At 49.5% G+C, this 13,451-nt stretch overlaps 1 protein-coding gene across 2 annotated transcripts; it reads right to left on the reverse strand.

Annotated features, from left to right (window-relative positions):
- Window positions 1-379: 379 nt before the first annotated feature.
- On the reverse strand, window positions 380-11,679 carry SFXN4 (sideroflexin 4). 2 transcript variants are annotated; one of them, XM_072130070.1, is made up of 14 exons: window positions 11,582-11,679; window positions 9,609-9,674; window positions 9,441-9,511; window positions 7,654-7,680; window positions 7,472-7,526; window positions 2,855-2,880; window positions 2,723-2,776; window positions 2,590-2,649; window positions 2,462-2,518; window positions 2,298-2,385; window positions 2,105-2,220; window positions 1,210-1,283; window positions 1,010-1,127; window positions 380-920 (listed from the first exon to the last, which is right to left on the reverse strand). In XM_072130070.1, exons 2-14 carry the CDS (start codon window positions 9,658-9,660, stop codon window positions 843-845), a joined length of 876 nt encoding a protein of 291 aa, XP_071986171.1. In that variant the 5' UTR covers window positions 9,661-9,674; window positions 11,582-11,679; the 3' UTR covers window positions 380-842. The 2 variants fall into 2 exon arrangements, with proteins under 2 accessions (XP_071986171.1, XP_071986170.1); XM_072130069.1 differs by having other exon boundaries at window positions 9,441-9,515; window positions 11,582-11,673.
- Window positions 11,680-13,451: the final 1,772 nt, after the last annotated feature.

Below are 13,451 nucleotides of genomic sequence, written 5' to 3' on the forward strand. Positions count from 1 at the left end.
GCTGAATATACAACATTCTCTGGTTTACAATGAAGCGTCTTATCTCACACCTACTACCAACAATCTCGAATCGATTTTGGGTTTCGGGTTTGTCCCGAGGGTTTTGGCCACATCTAAATGTTACATTTGACCATCTGATCAAATGATTTCAAGACTTTAAAGGATATGAAGAAGTCTTTGTTAATAATCTTAGCCCAATACCTCTGAAGGAGACGCCGCACATCATTGGTGTCCATCGTATGGACCAATACACCTTGTTTTGAGCATCAAACTTTATCGACAAATAAACCGATACTGACAAACACAATAAGGTGTATCGGCTGTATACAATGGGCAAACCAATGTGCGGAGGAGGAGGAGCCACCAATGAAGTTTGACGTGGAGAAAAAGAACTTTTATTAGGACTTATTCATCTTTTCCTTGACATGATGGGACCTTGAGTCACATGACTTGATATGAGGCCTCTCTATCGTGTCGTCCGGATACTTCCCCTCCTGAGTAATACTATATAGGCCAGGTGTGCTTAAGGTCTGAGATATTATAAGTAGTGATTATCATTTTTGTCCATGTTTTTATAGTTTTAATGACTTGTGAATAAATCCAGGAGTATATGAAGCAGAAGGAACCTCCTGAGGGCATGACCGTGCACCACACAATCCCACCGCCGGGACCTGAGAAGACCCTATTGGGGTGAATCCAGGCCTGTACTTCTGGTTATAGAGGGGGGTCGCATCCATTTGGGACAGAGTAGATTCTCTCTTCCAGCCTCATAGAAGCTAATTACATTTTATAGGAAAATCTAGCAGCAGCAGCGCCCCATCTGGTGCCCGGGCCACCCAGTATCACAGCCCACGGTTATAGAAGACAATAGGTTCTGACGTCTTCTCCTTCAGTTCTTCCTCCAGGTCCTCTCGACTGATCTGTAATACATTGTCATTAGACATAAAGCGTTTGTGAATTGTGTACCCCTCCGGCCCAGCGTCACTTGGTTCCAGTAACAGATACGCACCGATCCTTTATGTGGGAAGAGGCTGAAGGACACAGGGACCATCATTCCAAAAGTGACAACAGCAGCTAGGTTTCTGAGCAGCGTGAGCATCCGTGGGTTCCTGAGCATATGGGGAGAACTACAGAGAGACTCAGGGTTACTCCCCCAGAACTATGATACTGCCCCAACCCCAGGCAGGGGCATAAGAGGATAGTACTCACTGCCGCATCAGAGAGGGGACCAACGCCGTCACTCCAAACAATGCTGACCGGGACAGCACCGTCTCCTTCATGGCCTGAAAGATGGGAGGAGATGGGGGGCGGGGGGGGGGAGACTATTATTCTGTATTCTGCCATGGCCTTCTGTATGTCCCCAATATCAATTGTGTCCTCTAGTAAGATCTCCATATTCCTTATTAATACTGCTTGGAGTAACTTGTCTCATGTCCTACATTAGAAAAGACTAGGTGTCCTGTAGCGTCTCCCTTAGCGCCCCCCCCCCCCTTTTCATGTAGCGTCTGCTTGAGCCCCCCCGTCCTGTAGCGTCTCCCTTGAGCGCCCCCCCCCCCCCCCGGTCCTGTAGGGTCTCCCTTGAGCGCCCCCCCCCCCTGTCCTGTAGGGTCTCCCTTGAGCGCCGCCCCCCCTCCCCCCCCCCCCCCCGTCCTGTAGCGTCTCCATCCCCGTTTCCCTGAAAGTAGGACACCCCCAAAAAATAAAACCTAGTGCAATTTCTTTTCAGGCTTAGAAATATAAGGCCTCCACTGTAAACAAAGCCTAGCAGCAGTCATTGCTACAGCACCCTATACATTAGTATTAGTAGGGCATTAAGACACTACAAGAGGTTGTGACATGGGTGAAGAATTCATAGGATCAAATGAATTGCTTTGAAAATGAGTAGGCTGCCTAAGTCACATGAAATTCAGGGTTCGGAGAGTTATCCAACCATCTTAAAAAGCTGGGATCCTATGTGCCACTTGTCTTGTGTCCTGTAGCGTCTCCCATGTGCCATGTGTCCTTTAGTGTCGCCCTTGTGTCCTGTAGTGTCTCCCTTGTGTCATGGTCATGTACACAGCATGGGGGTGGGGGTGGGGGGGGTCTTGAGACTTGCAGAATTTACCTTCTCTGCAGCTTTGTGGGAGACTCCCAGTACATTTCCCTCTTGATCCATGATCTGAACCCCACGATCCACTTCAGAAAATCTCACGAGAGCCACGCTAAGTCCTCCGAGCAGCGCTGCAATTCACACAGATGCCTATTAGACATCCCTTGCGGTCACAGCTGGGGAGGAGACTGATCCTCTGGTTACTTACCGTAGAGCGGAGGTGAAAGAATTCTTAAGACACTGCGAGCAGACTGACTGCTGATCCCGAGTCTCTTCATGGCAAGGGCTGGAGCTGCCTGTAGGGGAAGACCACAATGAGGGACTTCTATAATGATGGGGCATGGGATGTGACCTCCTGACACCAATACGTACCCCCATACTGGTGAGGTAGAGCACGGAAGCGGACAGGTAGAGGGGATGGTCGGCCTTCTGCAAGAAATAGAGAGAAATATATTCTCCTTCCTTATGGACCAGGCCTGTCCCTCATGCCAAGAACCTACCTGCATCGAGAGGTTTCTGTTCACCAGACTGAAGCCAACATTGTACGTTTGGAAGGGAAGCTGCAGGACATCAACATGATTACAGGATGAAGAGCAGCCGAGCGCTGGAGCCTGGAACCAGGAGACGACTTACCTGACAGATGAAACTGGATGCGACCCTCACATGTGGAATCAGCGCTGCCATCGCCTGTTACACATATGACACGTGTCATCCATTGTGTGTGCAGGAAGCAGCCAGAACCCACCCATGTACCAAGCAACTCACCAGCGGAGCCCCCAGCAATACATACACTGCAATACAGAAAAAAGACTTCTTACAACAGGCAACGACAACGTGGGAACAAAACGTGATAAAATAAGTGGATATAATATCCTGTATTCCCCTTAACCAGATGTCTCATTGCGATTTACATAGGAGGCTGCCCTCAACGTAGTGGTAGGTGTCGTGTAGCAGCGTTAGTAGTGGAGGGCGTCCGTAGTGTTGGGTGTCAGCTTCAGTAGTGGAGAGCGTCCGTAGTGTTGGGTCTCAGCTTCAGTAGTGGAGGGCGTCCGTAGTGTTGGGTCTCAGCTTCAGTAGTGGAGGGCGTCCGTAGTGTTGGGTCTCAGCTTCAGTAGTGGAGGGCGTCCGTAGTGTTGGGTCTCAGCTTCAGTAGTGGAGGGTGTCCGTAGTGTTGGGTCTCAGCTTTAGTAGTGGAGGGCGTCCGTAGAGTTTGGTGTCAGCTTCAGTAATGAAGGGCGTCCGTAGTGTTGGGTCTCAGCTTCAGTAGTGGAGGGTGTCCGTAGAGTTTGGTGTCAGCTTCAGTAATGAAGGGTGTCCGTAGTGTTGGGTCTCAGCTTTAGTAGTGGAGGGCGTCCGTAGAGTTTGGTGTCAGCTTCAGTAATGAAGGGCGTCCGTAGTGTTGGGTCTCAGCTTCAGTAGTGGAGGGTGTCCGTAGAGTTTGGTGTCAGCTTCAGTAATGAAGGGTGTCCGTAGTGTTGGGTCTCAGCTTTAGTAGTGGAGGGTGTCCGTAGTGTTGGGTCTCAGCTTCAGTAGTGGAGGGAGTCCGTAGTGTTGGGTCTCAGCTTCAGTAGTGGAGGGCGTCCGTAGTGTTGGGTGTCAGCTTCAGTAATGAAGGGTGTCCGTAGAGTTTGGTGTCAGCTTCAGTAATGAAGGGTGTCCGTAGTGTTGGGTCTCAGCTTCAGTAGTGGAGGGTGTCCGTAGAGTTTGGTGTCAGCTTCAGTAATGAAGGGTGTCCGTAGTGTTGGGTCTCAGCTTCAGTAGTGGAGGGCGTCCGTAGTGTTGGGTCTCAGCTTCAGTAGTGGAGGGCGTCCGTAGTGTTGGGTGTCAGCTTCAGTAATGAAGGGTGTCCGTAGAGTTTGGTGTCAGCTTCAGTAATGAAGGGTGTCCGTAGTGTTGGGTCTCAGCTTCAGTAGTGGAGGGCGTCCGTAGTGTTGGGTCTCAGCTTCAGAAGTGGAGGGTGTCCGTAGAGTTGGGTCTCAGCTTCAGAAGTGGAGGGTGTCCGTAGTGTTGGGTCTCAGCTTCAGTAGTGGAGGGCGTCCGTAGTGTTGGGTCTCAGCTTCAGAAGTGGAGGGCGTCCGTAGTGTTGGGTCTCAGCTTCAGTAGTGGAGGGCGTCCGTAGTGTTGGGTCTCAGCTTCAGTAGTGGAGGGTGTCCGTAAAGTTTGGTGTCAGCTTCAGTAATGAAGGGCGTCCGTAGTGTTGGGTCTCAGCTTCAGTAGTGGAGGGTGTCCGTAGAGTTTGGTGTCAGCTTCAGTAATGAAGGGTGTCCGTAGTGTTGGGTCTCAGCTTTAGTAGTGGAGGGCGTCCGTAGAGTTTGGTGTCAGCTTCAGTAATGAAGGGCGTCCGTAGTGTTGGGTCTCAGCTTCAGTAGTGGAGGGTGTCCGTAGAGTTTGGTGTCAGCTTCAGTAATGAAGGGTGTCCGTAGTGTTGGGTCTCAGCTTTAGTAGTGGAGGGCGTCCGTAGAGTTTGGTGTCAGCTTCAGTAATGAAGGGCGTCCGTAGTGTTGGGTCTCAGCTTCAGTAGTGGAGGGTGTCCGTAGAGTTTGGTGTCAGCTTCAGTAATGAAGGGTGTCCGTAGTGTTGGGTCTCAGCTTCAGTAGTGGAGGGAGTCCGTAGTGTTGGGTCTCAGCTTCAGTAGTGGAGGGCGTCCGTAGTGTTGGGTGTCAGCTTCAGTAATGAAGGGTGTCCGTAGAGTTTGGTGTCAGCTTCAGTAATGAAGGGTGTCCGTAGTGTTGGGTGTCAGCTTCAGTAATGAAGGGTGTCCGTAGAGTTTGGTGTCAGCTTCAGTAATGAAGGGTGTCCGTAGTGTTGGGTCTCAGCTTCAGTAGTGGAGGGCGTCCGTAGTGTTGGGTCTCAGCTTCAGAAGTGGAGGGTGTCCGTAGAGTTGGGTCTCAGCTTCAGAAGTGGAGGGTGTCCGTAGTGTTGGGTCTCAGCTTCAGTAGTGGAGGGCGTCCGTAGTGTTGGGTCTCAGCTTCAGAAGTGGAGGGCGTCCGTAGTGTTGGGTCTCAGCTTCAGTAGTGGAGGGCGTCCGTAGTGTTGGGTCTCAGCTTCAGTAGTGGAGGGTGTCCGTAAAGTTTGGTGTCAGCTTCAGTAATGAAGGGTGTCCGTAGTGTTGGGTCTCAGCTTCAGTAATGAAGGGTGTCCGTAGTGTTGGGTCTCAGCTTCAGTAGTGGAGGGTGTCCAGTATCAGGAGTGGTCAGTGTCAGTAGTGGATCCTGGCTGGCTTCTGACACCCAAACCATCTCAGATGCACAAGAATTGGTGTAAATGGATTCCAGCTTTATCGGAACAAAGGAAGACATTTTTAAAAGGATCAACGTAACTCAGCTCTCAACTGGACGCTCCAACGGCTCATAAACCATTTTTCTTTATTACAACATTAAAAAGTAGACTCAGACTTTGATCAACGTGCGAGTCTTATAATCACAAGTAATATTTAACACTCCCGGCTTGTTATGTCACACAAGAGCGCAATGACATTGTGACACGGACCCCTCCCGTGTGACTACAAGACTGGGTAACAGTAAATATAAACATGTGGGACAATGATAACTGAACTATTATAAACAAAACAGAAATCTTGACATTTATCATAAATGATCACTTCATGTATTTCCTTTGTGGATGTTATACAGGGGAGGAGGAGAGAGGTAAAAACCAGCAGACAATTCTCTTTGATAAGAAAAAAAAAAATATATATATAAACCAATTTTATTGAAAGATTCTGTTTGAAAGGGAACCCGTCACCATATTTTTCATAAATCCAGCTAGTGACAGGTTCCCATAGAGCCCTACTGACCAACACCCTTCTACCCTTTCCCTAAAAATTGTTTCCCTCACATCCCCATAAAATCAACTTTATGTTATTCTTACCTGGCCACAGAGAGGGCATGTCCTGCTTGGCCAGACCCTCTTAAGTAGTCAAAAGCCTCTCACTCCCAAACCAGTTCCCTATACTGTACTGACGAGATGCAGAGGCATCAAACAGTGCTGTCTACAGATGGGAATCTGATCCTTCTGGAATACATGTAGTGGTTTGGCTTTAATCCTGCATCATGTCATTAGGCTTCCTGAAAGTCATGCTTGATGCTAAGGGAGCTGCCTTACAAGGTAGCAAGAGAGGCAATGTTTTCCTTATCACATACTGAAAAACGTATTTGCATATTTACCCAGAATCCCTTAGTGGAGCGTTAATGGTTATAAGTCACTACACGCCTACAAGGCGGCCTTAATTGGCAAATTAAGGAGAACTCTTACATCCTGACCATGTATGAAGTTACACACAGGTTTTATACATATTTAGGAATACGTGCGTTTCTACAGGAAACCATGCGGCACATACAGGTCTTCATTTTTAGGGAGGCCTCCTTTGTAATATAATCATATTGGTGGATATTTTTACTTTATAAATTAGGGTGAAGCTTAATCTATCTATAAGGTCTTTAATAGATGAATTTGTACGATTGTTATGGCCGCTCATACACATAAAGTTATCATCGTTTATGATAAAATGTCAAAATTTCTTTTGGTTTATTATAATTCAATTATCAATGTCATACACTACATGTTTTCTATCGATATTGAAGTTGTTCATTGTTACCCAGTCCTGTAGCTTCACGGCAGGAGTCCGTCTCACATGATGGAGACACAGGAAGGACCGTCCTCTCGTGTGACATAACAACCTGGGTGTTTGGAATATTAGTTGTGTTCACGTGTATAACACGGCTGACACCCGTCTCTAACTGCCACGGTCGTTGTGTCTGCCATCTGTTAAGTGCAAGGCTCAAATGCGACTATATGACCTAACCCCATTGCCAGGGGCGCCACCATCTTGAATGTCGGATCTGCACCCTCCAATGACTTAGGGGGAGTATGTTGGTGGCATGGTGGGCAATCGGCCACCCAAGATGGTGGCAACCACTGGAAATGCTGCGTAACAGTCGGAGGAGAGTGTCAGCGGTCTCAGAGACTTGCAGGTCGGTCTTGGATAGCAGCTGCCAGCTATATATACCGCAATACAGTAGCATTGTATTATATTGTATGAGTGATCGGACCCCTGGGGGGGCCTGAAATAAAACTAAGGAAAAAATGGAAAAGTTTAAGATCACCTCCTTTTTCTAAGACCTATGGAGAGGTAAGGGGGGGGGGGGGGGGAGGCGCTAACCCTTCCCCTTAATAATAATAATTCTTTATATAGCGACTGAAGATCCCGTAGAGCTGTTCAGAGTTTGTCAAATTGGTCCCTGTCCCTTTTGGGCTCACAATCTAATCAACCTACCAGTATGTTGTGGAGTGTGGGAGTAAACTGGAAGAAACCCACGCAAACACGGAGAGAACATACAAACTCTTTGCAGGGAGTAGAAAGTGGTACAAGACTGCGCTCACCTGATGGTCTGAAGATCAGGGGGAGAACCTGCCCAGAGTCCGGGTGCACAGAGGCCTGAGGACCAAAGAAGAGAGATCAGAACCAAACAAATGGGGGATCCCTCGCACCCCCCAACAGAGACACAAGACCCCCATATGCCGACCACACCCAAAAACTATCAGAGACCAAAACCCCAACTTGCCTCACAGAGTCTCCGAGCCTCCAGCAGCTGCAAGACACAAGCAAAGAGGAATCAATGGAGACCGACACCTGATATCATGACTTCCCACATAACGCACAGTACAACTTCTCCTGTATATATATGGACAGTGCACAGTACTACTTCTCCTGTATATATATGGACAGTGCACAGTACAACTTCTCCTGTATATATGGACAGTGCACAGTACTACTTCTCCTGTATATATATGGACAGTGCACAGTACTACTTCTCCTGTATATATATGGACAGTGCACAGTACTACTTCTCCTGTATATATATGGACAGTGCACAGTACCACTTCTCCTGTATATATATGGACAGTGCACAGTACTACTTCTCCTGTATATATATATGGATAGTGCACAGTACCACTACTCCTGTATATATATATGGACAGTGCACAGTACAACTTCTCCTGTATATATATATGGACAGTGCACAGTACTACTTCTCCTGTATATATATATGGACAGTGCACAGTACTACTTCTCCTGTATATATATGGACAGTGCACAGTACTACTTCTCCTGTATATATATATGGACAGTGCACAGTACTACTTCTCCTGTATATATATGGACAGTGCACAGTACTACTTCTCCTGTATATATATATGGACAGTGCACAGTACCACTACTCCTGTATATATATATGGACAGTGCACAGTACAACTTCTCCTGTAGATATATATGGACAGTGCACAGTACTACTTCTCCTGTATATATATATGGACAGTGCACAGTACTACTTCTCCTGTATATATATGGACAGTGCACAGTACTACTTCTCCTGTATATATATATGGGCAGTGCACAGTACCACTTCTCCTGTATATATATATGGGCAGTGCACAGTACCACTTCTCCTGTATATATATGGATAGTGCACAGTACTACTTCTCCTGTATATATATATGGACAGTGCACAGTACTACTTCTCCTGTATATATATGGACAGTGCACAGTACCACTTCTCCTGTATATATATGGACAGTGCACAGTAACACTTCTCCTGTATATATATGGACAGTGCACAGTACCACTTCTCCTGTATATATATGGACAGTGCACAGTACTACTTCTCCTGTATATATATGGACAGTGCACAGTACCACTTCTCCTGTATATATATGGACAGTGCACAGTACTACTTCTCCTGTATATATATGTACAGGGCACAGTACCACTTCTCCTGTATATATATGGACAGTGCACAGTACTACTTCTCCTGTATATATATGGACAGTGCACAGTACCACTTCTCCTGTATATATATGGGCAGTGCACAGTACTACTTCTCCTGTATATATATGTACAGTGCACAGTACTACTTCTCCTGTATATATATGGACAGTGCACAGTACTACTTCTCCTGTATATATATGGACAGTGCACAGTACCACTTCTCCTGTATATATGGAGAGTGCACAGTACTACTTCCTTGTAGACGAAAAGAAAAAAACATATATCCACTTTATCCGCACTGGTAAAAGGTAAAAAAGTTCAGCAGAAGTTTATTAAGTTCAGTGATACATAAAAAAGCAAAAAAACATGGCTCTTAAATGCATGACCTTTTTTACCTTTTACCAGTGCAGACAAAGTGGATATATATTTTTTCTTTTTGTCTACATACTTACCTTGGATCCAGACCATATGGCTTCTATCCGGCTTCATGTCCAGCACTGGGCAACAATCGATATGCAACTTTGTGTGTGAGCATTAGCACTTATTCTTTTTCTCTTTTTATCTATTACCACTTCCTTGTACCTGTTCATTGTTCTCGCTCGCTGTACTTGCTGCACCAGGCGCTGCCAGTAGTGTTTTGGATTTGAGAATTTCTGCCTAAATGAAAAGATTCTGGTCACAAGGTCATATAGCAGCCAATCACAGCCACAGAAACCAATGACTCCCTCTCTGAATGGTGCCACGACTTACCCGAGATGCCAGTAACCTGCTGGGGTCCAGCACCTCGTGCCAGTGTGCGCATCTCTGCAGGAAGGACTAGAGAACAGAGGCTCATTAGCATAACCCCGGTGACACCCCCACACCCCAGCTTCATTACACCCACCAGCACAGTAAGTCACAGTAAGAGGGGGAGCTGGGGGGGGGGGGGTCACAGTAAGAGGGGGAGCTGGGGGGGGGGGGGTCACAGTAAGAGGGGGAGCTGGGGGGGGGTCACAGTAAGAGGGGAGCTGGGGGGGGGGTCACAGTAAGAGGGGGAGCTGGGGGGGGGGGGTCACAGTAAGAGGGGGAGCTGGGGGGGGGGTCACAGTAAGAGGGGGAGCTGGGGGGGGGTCACAGTAAGAGGGGGAGCTGGGGGGGGGGTCACAGTAAGAGGGGGAGCTGGGGGGTCACAGTAAGAGGGGGAGCCTGGGGGGGGGGGTCACAGTAAGAGGGGGAGCTGGGGGGGTCACAGTAAGAGGGGGAGCTGGGGGGTCACAGTAAGAGGGGGAGCTGGGGGGGTCACAGTAAGAGGGGGAGCTGGGGGGGTCACAGTAAGAGGGGGAGCTGGGGGGGTCACAGTAAGAGGGGGAGCTGGGGGGGTCACAGTAAGAGGGGGAGCTGGGGGGGTCACAGTAAGAGGGGGAGCTGGGGGGGGTCACAGTAAGAGGGGAGCTGGGGGGGTCACAGTAAGAGGGGGAGCTGGGGGGTCACAGTAAGAGGGGGAGGTGGGGGGGGTCACAGTAAGAGGGGGAGGTGGGGGGGTCACAGTAAGAGGGGGAGCTGGGGGGGTCACAGTAAGAGGGGGAGCTGGGGGGGTCACAGTAAGAGGGGGAGCTGGGGGGGTCACAGTAAGAGGGGAGCTGGGGGGGTCACAGTAAGAGGGGGAGCTGGGGGGGTCACAGTAAGAGGGGGAGCTGGGGGGGTCACAGTAAGAGGGGGAGCTGGGGGGGTCACAGTAAGAGGGGGAGCTGGGGGGGTCACAGTAAGAGGGGGAGCTGGGGGGGTCACAGTAAGAGGGGGAGCTGGGGGGGTCACAGTAAGAGGGGGAGCTGGGGGGGTCACAGTAAGAGGGGGAGCTGGGGGGGTCACAGTAAGAGGGGGAGCTGGGGGGGTCACAGTAAGAGGGGGAGCTGGGGGGGTCACAGTAAGAGGGGGAGCTGGGGGGGTCACAGTAAGAGGGGGAGCTGGGGGGGTCACAGTAAGAGGGGGAGCTGGGGGGGGTCACAGTAAGAGGGGGAGCTGAGGGAGTCACAGTAAGAGGGGGAGCTGGGGGGTCACAGTAAGAGGGGGAGCTGGGGGTCACAGTAAGAGGGGGAGCTGGGGGGGTTACAGTAAGAGGGGGAGCTGGGGGAGTCACAATAAGAGGGGGAACTGGGGGGGGGTCACGGTAAGAGGGGGAGCTGGGGGGTGTCACGGTAAGAGGGGGAGCTGGGGGGGTCACAGTAAGAGGGGGAGCTGGGGGGGTCACAGTAAGAGGGGGAGCTGGGGGAGTCACAGTAAGAGGGGGAGCTGGGGGGTCACAGTAAGAGGGGGAGCTGGGGGGGTCACAGTAAGAGGGGGAGCTGGGGGGTCACAGTAAGAGGGGGAGCTGGGGGGGGTCACAGTAAGAGGGGGAGCTGGGGGGGGTCACAGTAAGAGGGGGAGCTGGGGGAGTCACAGTAAGAGGGGGAGCTGGGGGGGTCACAGTAAGAGGGGGAGCTGGGGGGGGTCACAGTAAGAGGGGGAGCTGGGGGAGTCACAGTAAGAGGGGGAGCTGGGGGGGTCACAGTAAGAGGGGGAGCTGGGGGGGTCACAGTAAGAGGGGGAGCTGGGGGGGTCACAGTAAGAGGGGGAGCTGGGGGGGGTCACAGTAAGAGGGGGAGCTGGGGGGTGTCACGGTAAGAGGGGGAGTTGGGGAGTCACGCGTTGCATTCTATTCTTTCTGCTTTATCACAAAATCTAAATTTAAGGAATCTTCGACCAACCCGAGTGTCCGGAGCCGGCAGCCAGGGCGCAGCCATCTTATGTGCACTGCGATCCCCGGTCCCGCGGAAACTACTGCGCGGGGAAGAAAGGTTCCGCCTGCTTCTTAAACAACATTCCGTCCTCTGCCAAAATATTCACCCCCCGCTCCTATATCATACATAAGCATTCACTTCTCCCCTTGTGTGTATGAGGCTCCTCCCTCGTCTATACATTACAGGCAGTCCCCGGGTTACATACAAGATAGGGCCTGGAGGTTTGTTCTTAAGTTGAATTTGTATGTAAGTCGAAACTGTATATTTTATAATGGAAGTTCTAGACAATTTTTTTTCTTTTGCCCCAGTGACAATTGGAATTTCAAAATTTTTGGTGTAATTGGACCAAGAATTATCAATAAAGCTTCATTACAGACATCTTACAGCTGATCATTGCAGTCTGGGACTATAGTAAAGCATCCAGAGAGCTTCACCAGAGGTCACAGTGGGCAGAGGGGTCCGTCTGTAACTATGGGTTGTCTGTAAGTCGGGTGTCCTTAAGTAGGGGACCGCCTGTATAGTCATATTACAGTCTGCAAGCAGAGCTCCCTGCTGTATACATGTATATACAGGGGGCAGCCATCAGATAGTCTGCAGGTTCCTCCCCCTTGTATATGTCGCTATTATCCGCCTACAGACTGCTCACCCCTGTTTATTTATAATCTATACAGGACAGTCATCAGACAGGCTCCTGTGAAGGCTTCTCCCCCTTGTATATATATTTATATACAGGGCAGTGATGAGTCTGCGGGCTCCTCTCCCTTGGATATACATTTATATACAGGGCATTTATAAGTTTGCAGGGTCCTCCTCATTGAATAGTTGTATACAGTGCAGTCAGTAGTAATCATTAGACAATCTACAGGCCCCTCCCCTTCATATATATATATACACAAGCTCTTACATGCAAGTTCTACACTGTCTCTTTATTCACCCATCCCTTCTTCCGCTTAGACTGTAAGCTCTTGTGTCACCCTCTCATCCTCATAGACTGTAAGCTCTTGTGTCACCCCCTTATCCTCATAGACTGTAAGCTCTTGTGTCATACCCCCATCCTCATAGACTGTAAGCTCTTGTGTCACCCCCTCATCCTCATAGACTGTAAGCTCTTGTGCCCCCCCTCATCCTCATAGACTATAAGCTCGTGTCACCTCCTCATCCTCATAGACTGTAAGCTCTTGTGTCACCCCCTCATCCTCATAGACTGTAAGCTCTTGTGTCAACCCCTCATCCTCATAGACTGTAAGCTCGTGTGTCACCCCTCATCCTCAGACTGTAAGCTCTTGTGTCACCCCCTCATCCTCATAGACTGTCAGCTCTTGTGTCACCCCCTCATCCTCATAGACTGTAAGCTCTTGTGTCAACCCCTCATCCTCATAGACTGTAAGCTCTTGTGTCAACCCCTCATCCTCATAGACTGTAAGCTCGTGTGTCACCCCTCATCCTCAGACTGTAAGCTCTTGTGTCACCCCTCATCCTCATAGACTGTCAGCTCTTGTGTCACCCCCTCATCCTCATAGACTGTAAGCTCTTGTGTCACCCCCTCATTCTCAGACTGTAAGCTCTTGTGCCCCCCCTCATCCTCATAGACTATAAGCTCGTGTCACCTCCTCATCCTCATAGACTGTAAGCTCTTGTGTCACCCCCTCATCCTCATAGACTGTAAGCTCTTGTGTCAACCCCTCATCCTCATAGACTGTAAGCTCGTGTGTCACCCCTCATCCTCATAGACTGTAAGCTCTTGTGTCACCCCCTCATTCTCAGACTGTAAGCTCTTGTGTCATCCCCTCATCCTCATAGACTGTAAGCTCTTGTGTCACCCACTCATACTCATAGA

The sequence above is a fragment of the Engystomops pustulosus genome, chromosome 11 (genome assembly GCF_040894005.1).
Source record: "Engystomops pustulosus chromosome 11, aEngPut4.maternal, whole genome shotgun sequence".
Classification (NCBI taxonomy): Eukaryota; Metazoa; Chordata; class Amphibia; order Anura; family Leptodactylidae; genus Engystomops; species Engystomops pustulosus.

Coding starts and splice junctions, on each gene's coding strand:
- SFXN4 (XM_072130069.1), bottom strand. CDS start 11,617: ATGGCTGCGCCCTGGCTGCCGGCTCCGGACACTCGG. Junction 7,681..9,440: donor CGAGCGAGAACAATGAACAG/GTACAAGGAAGT, acceptor TGTGTCTTGCAG/CTGCTGGAGGCTCGGAGACT. Junction 1,284..2,104: donor CCCACAAAGCTGCAGAGAAG/GTAAATTCTGCA, acceptor CCCATCTTTCAG/GCCATGAAGGAGACGGTGCT.